The sequence below is a fragment of the Rhinatrema bivittatum genome, chromosome 1, assembly GCF_901001135.1.
Source record: "Rhinatrema bivittatum chromosome 1, aRhiBiv1.1, whole genome shotgun sequence".
NCBI lineage: Eukaryota > Metazoa > Chordata > Amphibia > Gymnophiona > Rhinatrematidae > Rhinatrema > Rhinatrema bivittatum.
Window position 1 is genome coordinate 588,346 of NC_042615.1, and position 19,341 is coordinate 607,686.

At 51.4% G+C, this 19,341-nt stretch overlaps 1 protein-coding gene across 3 annotated transcripts in view; it reads left to right on the forward strand.

The window, feature by feature from the left end:
• Window positions 1-19,341, forward strand: part of NDNF (neuron derived neurotrophic factor) — an 80,392-nt gene that overhangs the window by 54,900 nt on the left and 6,151 nt on the right. For all 3 annotated transcript variants that reach the window (XM_029596961.1, XM_029597456.1, XM_029596333.1), the window contains exon 2: window positions 5,700-5,888. In XM_029596961.1, coding sequence (XP_029452821.1) covers window positions 5,701-5,888 — 188 coding nt within the window. In that variant the 5' untranslated portion in view covers window position 5,700. The remainder of the gene's footprint in view (window positions 1-5,699; window positions 5,889-19,341) is intronic.

Genomic DNA, 19,341 nt, shown 5'->3' on the forward strand with positions numbered 1-19,341 from the left:
GAGAGGATCCCCGCCAGTGCAGAAGCTTTGACAAAAAAAACCCTCAGGGCCACCCCAAGGCTGCGTGCATAAGGAAACTCCTGCAAATGCTGAGTAGTAAAACTGATTTACTAGCTATTATTAGCATCAGTGGCATGGGATCTTCTTAGTTTTTAGGTACTTGCCAGGTTCTTATGGCCTGGATTGGCCACTGTTGGAAACAGGATGCTGGGCTTGATGGACCCTTGGTCTGACCCAGCAAGGCAATTTCTTATGTTCTTATGTTCTTGTTCTGAGCTAGAGAGAGGGTCCGTTCAGTGACTTCGGATGATGCCACGCATGTGTCATGGGCTATTTCAGCCCTTCTTATGCAGAATTGCTCTAACCCAGTTGTGAATCAACAATTGAAAGCTTAATTGAAAGAACAAGATTTAGCAAGCTGCCTGGAGTTTCAAATAGTTTAGTTCAGCACGGATATCAAAAGACAGCGCGTTCCTTAAAACAGGGGCTTGGAAGCTGGATGCAGAATGTCGCCTCCCCCTTAATCTCAAGACGGAGGAGGAGGAGGAGGAATTTATAAAAAGCTTCTGCAAAGAGGAGCAGAAAGCTCTAGGTGGAGCAGAAGCAGATCCGCCCGGGGTAATACGGTTGGCCCCTACAAAACAGCTCGGAAACCCAAATCTCGAATTGTAAACTTAATCAGGAGAAGACAGTGCAGCTTACCCAAGTCAAAAATCGTTTTGGCGTCAGTGGTTTGCAGAAGCTGTAGCCACTGGCAGGCCAAGGTGCAGAATGAGTAGCTCTCACCAGTTCAGGGGGTTTATTCTCTCTCCCTCACTGACTCTCACATCTTGGAAAGGTGACGTGTTAAGGCTTAAGTGAAGTATCACCGGCAGACTCCGGAATAACCAATGTTACGGCTGCAGAGGGTAATTCTATCACTCCTCTTAACCTCTGAATATACACCGTACGCGTAGATTTTACGGAGCATTTTCAAAGCAAATCTACGCAAATGAGTTCGCCTGGCCTCAGAAACAATACAGTGCCAGTACAAATAGACTTTATAAAAGCACATTTTAATTTGAGGAAAGTGTACCAGGACGCACCAGTCCACGAGTGAATTGTGCACATTTTTCCTATCCTACAACTTCACGCCCAAGTTAAGAAGGAGTTTAGTGCTGGCGTGAGTATTTATTTATTTATTTATTTATTTATTAACTTTTATTTACCGACATTCGTGCAGCACATCATGCCGGTTTACAAAGAACTCAGATGGGCGATACAGTAAAACATTAAAACAAAACGATGTATGAAGAATAAAATAAAGTAAAACCATGCACGCCAGTTGGGCGATACAATAAAACATTAAAACAAAACGATGTATGAAGAATAAAATAAAGTAAAACCATGCACGCCAGTTTCAGCTCTCCATGGAAATCCCATCTTCAGTGATTCTCCCCCAAATGCAGAGAGGGGTGTGAGCTTCACTAATGCTGGAAGGGTAACTCCTGGTCAGTTTCTGTGGGCCCAGGGTGCTGGGGACCTGGATTCAGGATTTATCTGCAGAAAAACATGGTTTATGCTCTTTTAAACTCCTGGGGCATTCAGTGCTCATAGCTGCATAAGTAGGACGACTCGTCCAGCTATCAAGTGGGCTGCTGAATATCCGGATATATTGAGCTGGACATCCAGACAGGTCTTTTAGCCACATAAAACGTGGGCAGGCAGTGGGCGGATCAAGGCGCTGTTACTTATCCGGTTAAGTTAATGGGATAAGCTGGACCAGCCATAGAGCTAAGTATCAATTTGTGGGTGGATATAGCTGAATATTCCTTCCAACTTAGCCGGATATAGCTGAATATTCAGTCCCTGATGCATTAGCATATCGTTAGCTTATTGCATTGAGAGTTAACCCTTTTTTAGTGCATGAGGAAAGAAAATGTAGGCTGAAGTTTAGCTCACGTTATTATACACATCTGGGCCTGAGACAGGAGCAAGTACAACCGAGCCTGGCCCATCCTGACCTTGATGACATGAACCCTCCTGCTCACCCCGCCGATGAGGAATAACTGCTGAGGAATAACTGTGGGCCCTTTTTCTATGACCTCCCTGCACAATAAGGGAGCAGACTGATGCAGTAGCTGTGATTACCCTAAGAGAAGCGGGAACTACATTTCCATGCATGCACTGTGAGGAAACCTAACTCTCCCAAAGCTGCTCCTCCCTCAGAAGCTTTCCAGTGCTGTCGTGTCTTTAATATCCTTAACTTGGATTTAGAGTATTAAAGGGTCCTCTTTGTTCCGTCCTCAAGGGGATACAATTAAGCATTTGATCAGCCTTGCAGGAAGTGGTGGAAGATAAAGCTCCAACCTCAGGAATGCAATGAGAAACAGCAACCAGGAATGAAAGGAAGAGCAGCAGCAGTAGAAAGTGGCTTTTGCCATGCCCTGCTTGTTGTGTGGGGGTGGAAAAGCCTTTAAAGTGGATCAAGCACCTCAAAATGCTAAAGCACAAAGCTTTGCTTCACAATTCCTTCACCAGGAGCCCTTTCATCCCAGGGCGGCTCGGAGTTTTAGAAGCCAATGCCCAGCCCAGCCCAGTAATCCTTTGTCACTGGGATTAAATGCAAGGGGACTTCCCTGCCAGCAGTTGTGAGCAGTGCACCAGACCCAGACAATGGGTGAAAGGGACACTGGGTTTGCAACGGAGCTCAGGCAATGAATGCGCTGAGCACAGGGCACAATGATAAAAAAAAAAGTGGACCATTCGCTCAGTCGTTGCCTTTTTAAAAGGCAGGCAGAGGTGACTGATTCCTACCTGGGGAGGGCGAGAAGATCTTTGATGACCTGAGGCCCAGCTATAAAGCCCTTTAACTTATGATCGCTGTAGAATGATTGATTACCTTGCTTGGGAACTATAAACACAGACTGGAATATTTCTTGTTAGAGAACGCAAAAGAAAACCTCTTACTTGGATAACGGATAAAATGGAAGAGAGAGTAAATACAGAACGGGGAGACAGACAGTAGAGAAAGAGTCTGCTGGTTCCTGACAGTAGAGCAAATTGCACAGCTACAAAGCTGGAGAGAGCGAGGAATTGCTGGTGAATATATTGGAGAACTAATTGATTAATGGTAATCAGAGGGCGACAGAGGTACACACTATACTAGGTTTGTGACACAGCCCTCCCGCTGCAGGGGTTTAAGGCTGGCAGTAAGGTGACGGAGGCTTGATATGACCCTCCCTCTGCCACGTGTGGCACGGCTACACAGGTTACTTCCTGCTGCTCGGCCTGCGGGACATCCATACGTCAAGTACTTTCTGCACCCCTGATGGTGCTGTATAAGCAGTAATTCCACATAACTTAACACTTTATATCTATTTCAAAAATAAGGAAAATTAACTTTTATCATCGTCTCTTCTCATTTTTTGATGCAAATGGCTAAATATTCCCTGCATCTGATCCGTGCAACTTTACTAAAGGATTAAGTGCACGTACACTACAGGAAGGGATGCTGACCCACCTGAAAAGGTAAGAGGAGGAAGGTGCAGGGTTTCCTCATCCCCTAAGGAGGAAAGAGATCTAGGCGTCATAGTGGATAACACATTGAAATCGTCGGCTCAGTGTGCTGCGGCAGTCAAAAAAGCAAACAGAATGTTGGGAATTATTAGAAAGGGAATGGTGAATAAAACGGAAAATGTCATAATGCCTCTGTATCGCTCCATGGTGAGACCACACCTTGAATACTGTGTACAATTCTGGTCGCCACATCTCAAAAAAGATATAATTGCGATGGAGAAGGTACAGAGAAGGGCTACCAAAATGATAAGGGGATGGAACAGCTCCCCTATGAGGAAAGGCTGAAGAGGTTAGGACTTTTCAGTTTGGAGAAGAGACGGCTGAGGGGAGATATGATAGAGGTGTTTAAAATCATGAGAGGTCTAGAACGGGTAGATGTGAATCGGTTATTTACTCTTTCGGATAGTAGAAAGACTAGGGGGCATTCCATGAAGTTAGCAAGTAGCACATTTAAGACTAATCAGAGAAAATTCTCTCATGCAACGCACAATAAAGCTCTGGAATTTGTTGCCAGAGGATGTGGTTAGTGCAGTTAGTGTAGCTGGGTTCAAAAAAGGTTTGGATAAGTTCTTGGAGGAGAAGTCCACTAACTGCTATTAATCAAGTTTACTTAGGGAATAGCCACTGCTATTAATTGCATCAGTAGCATGGGATCTTCTTAGTGTTTGGGTACTTGCCAGGTTCTTGTGGCCTGGATTGGCCACTGTTGGAAACAGGATGCTGGGCTTGATGGTCCCTTGGTCTGACCCAGCATGGCAATTTCTTATGTTCTTATTTCAGCAATCACCAGAGAATTGCCTTTATCTCCAGTTCTCTCTGTTTGTTTTGTTATATATCTCTCTGTATATATTGTCCAGCAGTTTTTCCTCCTGTTTCTTTGGGCTTCCAGCTCAATCAGAACCAGGGCTGGGATCTGGCACATTGAGACTTTGCAACTACCCAGGCATTTTCCCCTTCCCAACTTGCTCGGCCCAGTCATAAGAACATAAGAACATGCCATACTGGGTCAGACCAAGGGTCCATCAAGCCCAGCATCCTGTTTCCAACAGAGGCCAAACCAGGCCACAAGAACCTGTCAAGTATCCAAAAACTGCGGTTTCTGAGGAAGCGTAAAACTTACTTGAAGGAAAATGACTTTAGGACAGTTAAGAACATAAGAAGTGCCATACTGGGTCAGAACAAAGGTCCATCGAGCCCAGCATCCTGTTTCCAACAGTGGCCAATCCAGGCCATAAGAACCTGGCAAGTACCCAAAAACTAAGTCTATTCCATGTAACCATTGCTAATGGCAGTGGCTATTCTCTAAGTGAACTTAATAGCAGGTAATGGACTTCTCCTCCAAGAACTTATCCAATCCTTTTTTAAACACAGCTATACTAACTGCACTAACCACATCCTCTGGCAACAAATTCCAGAGTTTAATTGTGCGTTGAGTGAAAAAGAACTTTCTCCGATTAGTTTTAAATGTGCCCCATGCTAACTTCATGGAGTGCCCCGTAGTCCTTCTATTATCCGAAAGAGTAAATAACCGATTCACATCTACCCGTTCTAGACCTCTCATGATTTTAAACATCTCTATCATATCCCCCCTCAGTCGTCTCTTCTCCAAGCTGAAAAGTCCTAACCTCTTCAGCCTTTCCTCATAGGGGAGCTGTTCCATTCCCCTTATCATTCTGGTAGTCCTTCTCTGTACCTTCTCCATCGCAATCACATCTTTTCTGAGATGTGGCGCTACAGCCCTCGTGGACCCCAGCAGGCCTTAATCCGGCCACTAGGTCTTACCGTTGTGCAGTGACTCTGACTCTTTCCCCACAGGGGCTGTGAACGCTGCCTCTGCAGCATCCCCAGTCCTGGCCAGTCCGGGGAGCAGACTCCTGGCCCAGATCCCCCTCGTTACTGTGCACGGATCTGCCACTGGGCCAGGGCACTGCTTGCTTATTACAAAATATGATTCAGTTGTTGAAAAAGACGTAATCCCTTTCTTTTACTCTACCCAGCAGCCGCGCCTCAGTCAGAAGCAGATCCTGCTGGAGCTAGAGCGTGCCACCAGCTTTCATGTACAATCTCCTGGGGCTTTACCCCCATCCTTAACTCTGTCCCACCTCCTCTCTAACCCAGGCTTCTCTCCTCTTGCCTTGCAGGATGCTCTCTGTCCTCTGCTGGCTGACCCTACTGCTGCTGCCACTCGGCTCCCACGCCCAGAAGTTACCCACCAGGGATGAGGAATTATTCCAGATGCAGATCAGGGACAAGACTCTTTTCCATGACTCGTCCGTAGTGCCAGATGGAGCTGAAATCAGCGGTTTCCTCTTCCGGAACACTCCGAAAAGGTATTCGCAAAACACACACTGTTCCTGACCCTGTTAGCACAGGGCACTCAGTGAGGAAAAGCCAAGTACTGAATGGTCTACAGACATGGAGAGGAGACAGTGAATGCGGCAGCAGCCTTTACCGATGGAACAAGAGCCATCGGCCATAATGGCATCCACTGAGCAGCACCATTCTCCCTCCTTACTGCAGTACCCAGGCACTGCTGGTTCTCCTCCCTAGAGCGAAGGATGCTCTGTGCCCCTGCCAGGCTTTCTGACTTCTCTTACACTTTCTACATCCACCGCCTCCCGTGGATGACCCATCCCACACAGCTACCCACCGCCTTTCCCGTGAAAAGAAATATTTTCTAAAGTTTCTCTTCGGTCTAACACCGCTGGCTCTCATGCCATGACCCCTTCTTACAGAATGTCCTTCCCGCTGATGGACAGAGCCGTACTGGAAGCTCCGTAAGTGCAGCTTAACCCGTTCTCCGCTCACTCCCATTTTGAAAGAAGTTTATATCGCAGCACTCCGGGAACGGGCGGAGAACGGATTAAGCTGTATTTATGAAACTTCCAATACAGCTCGGTGAGAAAGCAGAGACGTTTGTGGTTATTTGGTGAGCTGTTACCCCTGATGAAGATTTCATTTGGGAACCTGGCCCCGTCGGGAAAGAGCGCTACCAAGTAATTTTGTTCGGCGTCCTGTCCAGCTTACTTTTCATCAGCGTTCATTCAGCTAAGTATTACTTCTTCAATTTTGTCTGTTTAAACAACGGGATTAAGTCTCACGAAGCAATTTTCGATAAGCGATTCAACAGTGTCCTGTTGGCTAAGCCTTCATTAATTTGTGTACGCATAACTACGGGACATTTTGTTATTACGAATCATCTCGACATAAGTAAGCATTGCTAAGCCTATGTTGACACTAGGGTGTGGACAATTCCCATTTTTGCATAACAACAATTACATTTGAATAGGTTGAATTTAGTTTTTGAATTTTGAAAAAATATTTTAAAGAAACAATAAGGGGGATGGTGGCATGTTCGTGATTCGAAAAAGAATGGGGGGAACCTGGATGGTACCCTTTCATTCAATTTTAGGAAACAACCACCACTCTCTTAAAAAGTTTTTTTCTTGGATGAAAAGTTTTCTTGAATTCGTTTTGAGTCACAGAAGGGTTAAAAATTAAACATATATGTTTTGGTAAATTAGAATTTGTAGGACTATTGGTTTTTTGAATAATCAAATAGCTTTGGTACTATCTACATTTGTGGTTTTCGTTTCTTAGTTTGTTTTTACAGCAGATTTTCTTTATCCTCACCAATGCATGGAGGAGTCAGAGCAGAGCCGGGACATTGGGCCCCTGGTGGGAGGAGTCAGAACAGAGCTGGGACATTGGGCCCCTGGTGGGAGGAGTCAGAGCAGAGCCGGGACATTGGGCCCCTGGTGGGAGGAGTCAGAGCAGAGCCGGGACATTGGGCCCCTGGTGGGAGGAGTCAGAGCAGAGCTGGGACATTGGGCCCCTGGTGGGAGGAGTCAGAACAGAGCTGGGACATTGGGCCCCTGGTGGGAGGAATCAGAACAGAGCTGGGACATTGGGCCCCTGGTGGGAGGAGTCAGAGCAGAGCCGGGACATTGGGCCCCTGGTGGGAGGAGTCAGAGCAGAGCCGGGACATTGGGCCCCTGGTGGGAGGAATCAGAACAGAGCTGGGACATTGGGCCCCTGGTGGGAGGAGTCAGAGCAGAGCCAGGACATTGGGCCCCTGGTGGGAGGAGTCAGAGCAGAGCCGGGACATTGGGCCCCTGGTGGGAGGAGTCAGAACAGAGCCGGGACATTGGGCCCCTGGAGGGAGGAGTCAGAGCAGAGGCGGGACATTGGGCCCCTGGTAGGAGGAGTCAGAGCAGAGCCGGGACATTGGGCCCCTGGTGGGAGGAGTCAGAGCAGAGCCGGGACATTGGGCCCCTGGTGGGAGGAGTCAGAGCAGAGCCGGGACATTGGGCCCCTGGTGGGAGGAGTCAGAGCAGAGCCGGGACATTGGGCCCCTGGTGGGAGGAGTCAGAGCAGAGCCGGGACATTGGGCCCCTGGTGGGAGGAGTCAGAACAGAGCCGGGACATTGGGCCCCTGGTGGGAGGAGCCAGAGCAGAGCCGGGACATTGGGCCCCTAGTGGGAGGAGTCAGAGCAGAGCCGGGACATTGGGCCCCTGGTGGGAGGAGTCAGAGCAGAGCCGGGACATTGGGCCCCTGGTGGGAGGAGTCAGAACAGAGCCGGGACATTGGGCCCCTGGTGGGAGGAGTCAGAACAGAGCCGGGACATTGGGCCCCTGGTGGGAGGAGTCAGAGCAGAGCCGGGACATTGGGCCCCTGGTGGGAGGAGTCAGAACAGAGCCGGGACATTGGGCCCCTGGTGGGAGGAGTCAGAGCAGAGCCGGGACATTGGGCCCCTGGTGGGAGGAGTCAGAACAGAGCCAGGACATTGGGCCCCTAGTGGGAGGAATCAGAACAGAGCTGGGACATTGGGCCCCTGGTGGGAGGAGTCAGAGCAGAGCCGGGATATTGGGCCCCTGGTGGCAGGAGTCAGAACAGAGCCGGGACATTGGGCCCCTGGTGGGAGGAGTCAGAGCAGAGCCAGGACATTGGGCCCCTGGTGGGAGGAATCAGAACAGACCTGGGACATTGGGCCCCTGGTGGGAGGAGTCAGAGCAGAGCCGGGATATTGGGCCCCTGGTGGGAGGAGTCAGAACAGAGCTGGGACATTGGGCCCCTGGTGGGAGGAGTCAGAACAGAGCTGGGACATTGGGCCCCTGGTGGGAGGAGTCAGAACAGAGCCAGGACATTGGGCCCCTAGTGGGAGGAGTCAGAGCAGAGCCGGGACATTGGGCCCCTGGTGGGAGGAGTCAGAGCAGAGCCGGGACATTGGGCCCCTGGTGGGAGGAGTCAGAGCAGAGCCGGGACATTGGGCCCCTGGTGGGAGGAATCAGAACAGAGCTGGGACATTGGGCCCCTGGTGGGAGGAGTCAGAGCAGAGCCGGGATATTGGGCCCCTGGTGGGAGGAGTCAGAACAGAGCCGGGACATTGGGCCCCTGGTGGGAGGAGTCAGAACAGAGCCAGGACATTGGGCCCCTAGTGAGAGGAGTCAGAGCAGAGCCGGGACATTGGGCCCCTGGTGGGAGGAGTCAGAACAGAGCCGGGACATTGGGCCCCTGGTGGGAGGAGTCAGAGCAGAGCCGGGATATTGGGCCCCTGGTGGGAGGAGTCAGAACAGAGCCGGGACATTGGGCCCCTGGTGGGAGGAGTCAGAACAGAGCCAGGACATTGGGCCCCTAGTGGGAGGAGTCAGAGCAGAGCCGGGACATTGGGCCCCTGGTGGGAGGAGTCAGAACAGAGCCGGGACATTGGGCCCCTGGTGGGAGGAGTCAGAGCAGAGCCGGGACATTGGGCCCCTGGTGGGAGGAGTCAGAGCAGAGCCGGGACATTGGGCCCCTGGTGGGAGGAGTCAGAGCAGAGCCGGGACATTGGGCCCCTGGTGGGAGGAGTCAGAACAGAGCTGGGACATTGGGCCCCTGGTGGGAGGAGTCAGAGCAGAGCCGGGACATTGGGCCCCTGGTGGGAGGAGTCAGAGCAGAGCCGGGACATTGGGCCCCTGGTGGGAGGAGTCAGAGCAGAGCTGGGACATTGGGCCCCTGGTGGGAGGAGTCAGAACAGAGCTGGGACATTGGGCCCCTGGTGGGAGGAATCAGAACAGAGCTGGGACATTGGGCCCCTGGTGGGAGGAGTCAGAGCAGAGCCAGGACATTGGGCCCCTGGTGGGAGGAGTCAGAACAGAGCCGGGACATTGGGCCCCTGGTGGGAGGAGTCAGAGCAGAGGCGGGACATTGGGCCCCTGGTAGGAGGAGTCAGAGCAGAGCCGGGACATTGGACCCCTGGTGGGAGGAGTCAGAACAGAGCCGGGACATTGGGCCCCTGGTGGGAGGAGTCAGAACAGAGCCGGGACATTGGGCCCCTGGTGGGAGGAGTCAGAGCAGAGCCGGGACATTGGGCCCCTGGTGGGAGGAGTCAGAACAGAGCCGGGACATTGGGCCCCTGGAGGGAGGAGTCAGAGCAGAGGCGGGACATTGGGCCCCTGGTAGGAGGAGTCAGAGCAGAGCAGGGACATTGGGCCCCTGGTGGGAGGAGTCAGAACAGAGCCGGGACATTGGGCCCCTGGTGGGAGGAGTCAGAGCAGAGCCGGGACATTGGGCCCCTGGTGGGAGGAGTCAGAGCAGAGCCGGGACATTGGGCCCCTGGTGGGAGGAGTCAGAGCAGAGCCGGGACATTGGGCCCCTGGTGGGAGGAGTCAGAACAGAGCCGGGACATTGGGCCCCTGGTAGGAGGAGTCAGAACAGAGCTGGGACATTGGGCCCCTGGTGGGAGGAGTCAGAGCAGAGCTGGGACATTGGGCCCCTGGTGGGAGGAGTCAGAGCAGAGCCAGGACATTGGGCCCCTGGTGGGAGGAGTCAGAGCAGAGCCGGGACATTGGGCCCTTGGTGGGAGGAGTCAGAACAGAGCCAGGACATTGGGCCCCTGGTGGGAGGAGTCAGAGCAGAGCCGGGACATTGGGCCCCTGGTGGGAGGAGTCAGAGCAGAGCCGGGACATTGGGCCCCTGGTGGGAGGAGTCAGAACAGAGCCGGGACATTGGGCCCCTGGTGGGAGGAGTCAGAGCAGAGCCGGGACATTGGGCCCCTAGTGGGAGGAGTCAGAGCAGAGCCGGGACATTGGGCCCCTGGTGGGAGGAGTCAGAGCAGAGCCGGGACATTGGGCCCCTGGTGGGAGGAATCAGAACAGAGCCGGGACATTGGGCCCCTGGTGGGAGGAGTCAGAACAGAGCCGGGACATTGGGCCCCTGGTGGGAGGAGTCAGAACAGAGCCGGGACATTGGGCCCCTGGTGGGAGGAGTCAGAGCAGAGCCGGGACATTGGGCCCCTGGTGGGAGGAGTCAGAACAGAGCCGGGACATTGGGCCCCTAGTGGGAGGAATCAGAACAGAGCTGGGACATTGGGCCCCTGGTGGCAGGAGTCAGAGCAGAGCCGGGATATTGGGCCCCTGGTGGCAGGAGTCAGAACAGAGCCGGGACATTGGGCCCCTGGTGGGAGGAGTCAGAGCAGAGCCAGGACATTGGGCCCCTGGTGGGAGGAATCAGAACAGAGCTGGGACATTGGGCCCCTGGTGGGAGGAGTCAGAGCAGAGCCGGGATATTGGGCCCCTGGTGGGAGGAGTCAGAACAGAGCTGGGACATTGGGCCCCTGGTGGGAGGAGTCAGAACAGAGCTGGGACATTGGGCCCCTGGTGGGAGGAGTCAGAACAGAGCCAGGACATTGGGCCCCTAGTGGGAGGAGTCAGAGCAGAGCCGGGACATTGGGCCCCTGGTGGGAGGAGTCAGAGCAGAGCCGGGACATTGGGCCCCTGGTGGGAGGAGTCAGAGCAGAGCCGGGACATTGGGCCCCTGGTGGGAGGAATCAGAACAGAGCCGGGACATTGGGCCCCTGGTGGGAGGAGTCAGAGCAGAGCCGGGATATTGGGCCCCTGGTGGGAGGAGTCAGAACAGAGCCGGGACATTGGGCCCCTGGTGGGAGGAGTCAGAACAGAGCCAGGACATTGGGCCCCTAGTGGGAGGAGTCAGAGCAGAGCCGGGACATTGGGCCCCTGGTGGGAGGAGTCAGAACAGAGCCGGGACATTGGGCCCCTGGTGGGAGGAGTCAGAACAGAGCCGGGACATTGGGCCCCTGGTGGGAGGAGTCAGAACAGAGCCGGGACATTGGGCCCCTGGTGGGAGGAGTCAGAACAGAGCCGGGACATTGGGCCCCTGGTGGGAGGAGTCAGAACAGAGCCGGGACATTGGGCCCCTGGTGGGAGGAGTCAGAACAGAGCCGGGACATTGGGCCCCTAGTGGGAGGAGTCAGAGCAGAGCCGGGACATTGGGCCCCTGGTGGGAGGAGTCAGAGCAGAGCCGGGACATTGGGCCCCTGGTGGGAGGAGTCAGAACAGAGCTGGGACATTGGGCCCCTGGTGGGAGGAGTCAGAACAGAGCCGGGACATTGGGCCCCTAGTGGGAGGAATCAGAACAGAGCTGGGACATTGGGCCCCTAGTGGGAGGAATCAGAACAGAGCTGGGACATTGGGCCCCTGGTGGGAGGAGTCAGAACAGAGCCAGGACATTGGGCCCCTAGTGGGAGGAATCAGAACAGAGCTGGGACATTGGGCCCCTGGTGGGAGGAGTCAGAGCAGAGCCGGGATATTGGGCCCCTGTGGGAGGAGTCAGAACAGAGCCGGGACATTGGGCCCCTGGTGGGAGGAGTCAGAGCAGAGCCGGGACATTGGGCCCCTGGTGGGAGGAATCAGAACAGAGCTGGGACATTGGGCCCCTGGTGGGAGGAGTCAGAACAGAGCCAGGACATTGGGCCCCTGGTAGGAGGAATCAGGACAGAGCCAGGACATTGAGCCCCTGGTGGGAGGAGCCAGAGCAGAGCTGGGACATTGGGCCCCTGGTGGGAGGAGTCAGAACAGAGCCAGGACATTGGGCCCCTGGTGGGAGGAGTCAGGACAGAGCCAGGACATGGAGCGACAGGTGGGAGAAGTCAGGATGGAGCTGGGACGTTGAACCCCCCCAGGTGAGAGGAGAAAGGACAGAGCCGAGGTAGGAAAAGGAGAAAGGGCAGAGCCAGGACACCGATACCCAGGTGGGAAGGATTCCAACCATCAAGCAAGAAAATTTCAAAGAAATTCTTCAGGATGTATTGTAAACCTCGATGTGCGCCTGCCACATAGCAACCACTGCTGCTGTCACTGCTACTGCGCTGCTCCGTTCTTCCCCCATTCCCCTCCGCTGCTAATGGTGCAGGCAGACAGCAAGATTACTGGCTCCTCCAGTTCCCTTTGAGTGTGTGCAAGCACGAGGCAGGGGATGTGAACATCACACAATTCCCCCAGGACCAGAAGAACCTGAGAAATTAGTAAAGTTGCTGCGTTGTTAGTTACTGCACGCTTAATGCCATGTTAGGGTTATTCTATGCAAGTCACAGGCAGGAGATCCTGAAGCGCTGTAGAAGGGTGTCCAGGACTCTCTAGAGGAGATGCCCCTGCATCTCGAACGGGAGAACACTTCAGTGAAGAGACTGCATGGACTACCAGAAGCCAGGAGGTATCTGCCCTTACTTGCCAGTGCTCGTGCCCGGTCATCCCTGCATGCAAACCCAGGTTTCTGTGGGGCAGCCACTGCTATCTGGATTGAGCCAGCATCCCATCCCCAAAGCTGCAGGCGTGCAGCATGGAGGAAACAGAAAAACCTCTCGTTTTCAGGAACCCTGAGACCTAAAACTGTAAGTGGGCTCTGCCTGCAGCATCACTGCTGTTTAAAAGCTGTGTGCGCAAAATAAGTTCATTCATTTCTTATTATACCCATCTTCCCAAGTAAACAAACCCTGCTCCAGGGTACGGTTAGACAATTTGGCAACAATCCCTCATCCCACCCCTAAATAAACTTCTTGGATCGATTCTGGGTGAACCATCCTTTGCTACACAGCACCACTGACCCCACAACCTCAAGGGCAGGATGGGGAGAGGAACTCAAACATGTAACAACTGGTGTCAGCAGTAGGATTACTAGCCAAGGAAGTCAGTGCAGCTGAGACCATGGCAGAGACTGCCCAGCGTTTGGCTGCAAGGGTAGCGAGGAACTGGATATCCACCAGACCCTCCTTCAACAGTCAGCACCCACGGACTGAGAAGACTTTGATGCCTCGAGGACAGATATCCTTCTGGAAGTCATCAAATGCTAGGGCCCTGTCCTTCACCGCACAAAGGGGTCCGGCCGAGGGATCGCAGATACCATGAACCCCAAGTGGGAAGGAAGTAGAGAGAAGACCTGGTCTCTACAAATCCCATGGGAAGGACACCTTCCAAGGGGGGGGGGGGGGCAACGCCTACAGCAATGTGTAGCCAGCCTACTCGCAATCTTACCTCCCCATGGATATCGCCAGACCAAGCTCTCCAATGTCCTCCTGTCTTCCACCCACACCACATTATGCCAAACACCTGCCTACAGCTACCCTGCATGAATTATATTTCAATACAATACAGGTAGTGCATGCAAATCTATGAAATGCATATTCATTGTGGATATCCAGAAAACCAGGCCTGTCTGTGGCTCTTGAGGACTGGAGTAGGACTGGGTAGTCAAAAAGAAACAAGAAACCACAGTGGATCCAGCTGTAAAATCACCACATCATCAGACAGGTAATCAAAAAAGGACTCGGTTGACAAGGGTAACTCAGTTTAAGACATAAGAAGTTGCCGTTCTGGATCAGACCAAGGGTCCATCAACCCAGCATCCTGTTTCTAATCCAGGATACAAGTTCCTAGCAAGTACCCAAACATTAAATAGATCCAATGCTACTAATGCCAGTAATAAGCAGTGGCTATTCCCTAAGTCAACTTGATTAATAGCAGTTTATGGACTTTTCCAGGAACTTGTCCAAATCTTTTTTAAATCCAGCTACCTTAACCACATCCTCTGGCAATGAATTCCAGAGCTTAATTGTGTGTTGAGTGAAAAATAATTTCTCCAATGTGTTTAAAATGTGCCACATGCTAACTTCATGGAGGGTCCCCTAGTCCTTGTATTATCTGAGAAAGTAGAGATAACCAGTTCACATTTATCCGTTCTAGTCCTCTCTTGATTATATAGACCTCTTCATATCCCCCCTAGAAGAGAGAGGGTCTAGAATTCATGGCAGCTAAAGGCTGATCTCTCAAAAAGGGTTCAAAAGTAAAATGGTGAAACAAATGGAGTAGTGGCCCTATACAGAGGCAATAAAAGGGAGCAAGACACTCTCCTGAGCTGCAGTAGGGACTCCCACACCTGGAGGATCCCCTCTGTAGTCAGTGTCCCCACTATAATCAGGACTGGAAGTGTGGGTACCCTCACATAAAAGACGCTCGGAATTATATAGCAACAACAGTTAATCATTTATTTTTTCCTGGATAACCAGCAAACTATGTGCAAGATAGTAAAGGGAATGGCAAACTAATGAAGACGGCTGTAGTCTATAGTTATTCACAGCTTAGGTACAACTTTATGTTTGACCAGTAAAGACGCTCAACCAGCGTGTTCAACTCCTCTTGAGAACTTCTTCAATATCTCAAACAATTTCAGATTACTATTGCCTTCCCATCACCATGGAGATGTGTATCAGATCATACAGACTACATTTTCTCACCAACACTCTACCATAGCGTGAGGTAGCTTCTTTTTTCCGAATTTCTATGTCCAACTTCTCCGAATTCAAGCTTCAAATACTCACCCATGGACCACCGAGCCCCTCAGTGGCTCCTGGCACCTCATTCCTTTGAAGTGGATCTGGACCTCCCGAGGTACACTTTTCTTGTACCCCTTTCTCTGCTCTGACACCCTGTCCCCTGGCAAGGGTCAACTCCACATGAAGCCTTCATGTTATGCGTGCAGCCCGCGGCAGCCCCACGATGCGGCCCTCTCACCTTTTCAGACTGACTCCAGCTCCTGGCTCCTCTTCACTGGCGGCGGTGGGCCGCCAGCTCCGACCTCGGGTTTCCTCCAGTGCCTCCGGCCCTGCCACGCTACCCAGTGTTGCCAGCCATGATGTCCCTGTTGGTCGGGCCTCTCTGCGTGGCCCGTGGAGAGAAGCCATCAGCACCGCACCCCTTCCTAGGCGTGCACACGCGTATCATTGATTCCTTTAAAGGGCCCGCAGTGGGAACCTGGCCGCGGACCCAGATGCTGTCGTCAGACTCTTCAGCATATAAAAGCTCAGGCCTCGCTCCATAGCGTTGCCTTTGCAACAGGTCTCCTCATACTCCAAGTACTTGTTGCTGATCCTAGATTTGTCTCATCGTTGTTTTCCTGTTTTCCTGTGGTTTTCGGTTCCTGTTCTCCTTGTTCCTGTTTGTCTTTATGTTGGACTGACTCTCTGGATTTGACCTCTGCTCTGCCTAACTACTCTTCACCTTCTCTCCAGCCACAGACTTCCGCTACACCTGACTACTCTTCAGCTTATCTCCAGCCCCGGACATCTGCTACGCCTGACTACTCTTCAGCCTCTCTCCAGTCCTGGACCTCCGCTACGCCTGACCACACCTGACTTCTCCGTGCCCAGACCACTGCCTTGATTGACCACGCCTGCCTTCTCCGTGCCCAGACCACTGCCTTGATTGACTACGCCTGTCTTGTCCGTGCCCTGACCCTTGCTTTGAATGACTACGCTAGACTCTCCTGTGTCCAGAGTTCTACGTTGCTTGCCACAACTTCCACTCGCCGCCAGCTCTGATCCTAGCCTGTCAGTGACGCCTCCTCTTGCCTATCCTCTGGAAATGGACTTTCAAGGCTTAGGCCTTCATTTGCTTGAGTGCCTTCAGTTCCTCATTGTTCCTTTGGCGCCTGAGTTCCAGTACCGAATCCAGTCCAGGATAGGACTACGCCATCTACTGGCTGCTGTCTCTGGGCTGAATCACCTTTCATCTCTAGCTAACCTCGAGGCCCACCTAAATCCTGTCAGCCCCGGCACCCAAAGGCTCAACCTGAGTGGAATGAGGGCTGGTGTAGGTGAAGCTCCAGCGGCCTCAAGCTTCAGCCCATTCCACCTGCAGACGGTGGGGACCTGTAGGTCCTCGCCTACGGGTTGCATCAACCCCACCTCAGCCCAAGGGCACCTCCGACGCAACACTTCACCTTTGACCAATCCAGACTGCGCTCCTTGGGAATTCCTGCGGAAACCTAGAAGAAGAATTTCTCCTCTGCCTTGGGTTTTTCTCCTAGTGGGGCCCTCTCCTCGTAAAGGGGTCTTTGGGCTCCTCCTTGTGTCCAACCCTAGAGCATGGTGGATTCTTCTCCCCACCAAACATTAACCCAGAATTCATTACCTCACAACCCCTTCCCAAAAAGGATCTTTGTCTTCACCCTCTGAAAGAGATTAACCAAATTACAACCCAGTAACTTCCCCAATAAACTTCAGGGGAATATCATACACCTTGATCTTTTGACCAGTCACACTTCCATCTAATGGCGGCTCACTATGCGGTCAATTTTAAAAGCATCACTCATGCAAAAATGCCCACATACTGGGGTATGTGGGCCGTGTGTGAGCAACGTGGGTATACTGTGAATACACTAAAAATAAGGAGCGGAAAAGGAGCAGAGCATGAGCAGGGCATGGGTGTTCCGGGCGGGGGCAAGTTCTGCATGTAATTCCGTATTTTAACACGAGAGAGACCAAGGCATGCATAATGTTACTGCTGCTCCAGATGAGGAGCAAGTCTGGAGGACAGGGTGAGGGGTCTGCGTGAACGGGGGAGGGATGCAGTATGAAGAACCAGAGGGTCTTGAAGACACCACACTACCCACAAAAAGTGTATGTGTTGGTTGGGGGACTGTAGAGACTCCCAGACTTGAAGCTGAAACTGTGCTTGAACCCTAATAGCTGGTAAAAATGGAGTCAGGACTTTCCATTTCAGTCTGCATCCTGGCATCAACAGAGGCCAGGGTATGGCAAAGAGCGTGCTTAGAGATCTTGGTAGAAGCAGACCTTTTCTTGATACACTTAGCCAGCAAAGAAATGGAGGCTTCCTCTATGCCCGAGTCCAACAGAGTGACATTATGGCTCTTTCTCCCAGCCTGGAAGAATTGATTACCCTACTTCAAGTGAGTGCCTGTGGGACCAGTTGGCTCAAGGTTGTGGTTGTCGTTCAAGAATGTGGGTACCAAGACTTGTGAAGATAACATAGCAACATAGCTATGTTATGTTATCTTCTTCTAAAAGCGAACTCCTTCTAATTTCGCCAGAAAACAGTAACCTCTCCGCAAATCCACCAACCGGCTTTCAAACATCACAAGTAAGAGATCTAGGAGCCATCACTGATAATCGGCTAAACCTAAAAGCATTCATTAATCAAACTACCAAGGACTGCTTTCATAAACTTCACGTCTTAAAAGAATTAAACCACTTTTCCACTCCCACGACTACAGAACAGTCTTGTAATCAATAATCTTCTCTAAGTTAGATTATTGCAACTCCATTCTTTTAGGTCTCCCATCTTCTCACACTAAACCCCTCCAGATGGTTCAGAACATGGCGGCCAGAATATTGACAAACACAAGAAGAAGAGACCACATCTCTCCTATTCTCAAAGACTTGCACTGGCTGCCAGTTCACTTTAGAATCTTATATAAGTCCATTATCACCATCTACAAAGCTATCCATCAACTCTCTCCGTTTAACCTTCAAATTCCATTTAAAAAACATACCTCAGCCAGACCGATCAGAGAGTCCTATAGAGATTCACTACAGGTTCCTCCTTCCAAAACCTATCAGCATATAACTCTCAGAGACAGGGCATTCTCCACGGCAGGACCTACTCTATGGAACTCCATCCCACCAGATCTGAGACAGGAACCCTGCCTTCCAACATTTAGGAAAAGACTTAAAACCTGGTTATTTATGAAAGCCTTTCCAGATACCAACTGAACCTTATTTCACCTTTAATCAACTCTGATCACCCATCAGGGTAATCAACAACTTTGCCAATGCCTTAACTTTACGATCTCCTTAAATTGACTGTTTTTTCCTCTGTTAAATTACTACCGCCTCTTCACCGTTCCAAGTTGTATTATGTCCCTGTTTTATTGTAACTGCTACTTTTTCTTTTAGCACCTGTTAATGTTTTTATTATATTAGTTTGTCACACCTTGTTAATTGTAAACCGGCATGATGCGATTCCCATCGCGAATGCCGGTATAGAAAAACTCTAAATAAATAAATAAATAAATAAATAAATAAATAGCTAGCAATGATGGCAGAAAAGGACCAAATGGTCCATCCAGTCTGCCCAGCAAGCTTCTTATAGTAGTATCTGCCGCTCCATGCAGGTTACCCTATGTGTCTCTTAAGGGTAACAACTACCAGTTTGTGCAGTTATTCCCAAGCTTTATTTTCACTGGGTGATGCGCCTTCTTGAAAATTCAGACAGTGCTGTCGTGTTTTGCTTATGGACTTAGCCTTAGAAGCAGTCCTGTACTTTTTCACTTATGTCTGCATATCAGTACCCCAGATCATAAAAGTCAGGGCCCCTGTTGGTTGTCGTCTGAATCCAATTCCTCTTCGACCACCCCCCACCGCTATCAAAGTGGAGAGTGATGTTGTAGTTACATCAAAAGTATCAAAGCTTATTGGTTAAGGATAGTAACTGCTGCACCAGCAAGTTACCTCCATGCACCCTTTACTTCATTTCCATCCTCTAGCCTTTATGGATCCACAATGTTTATCCCATGCCCCTTTGAAATCTTTCATTGTTTTCACTTTGACTGATACTTGGATATGGTCTACTGCATCGATGTGGGCAGAGACAAATCCACCTGACAATCCATTCGCAAGATCCCATTAGGCTTTCAAGACAAAATCTAGCAAA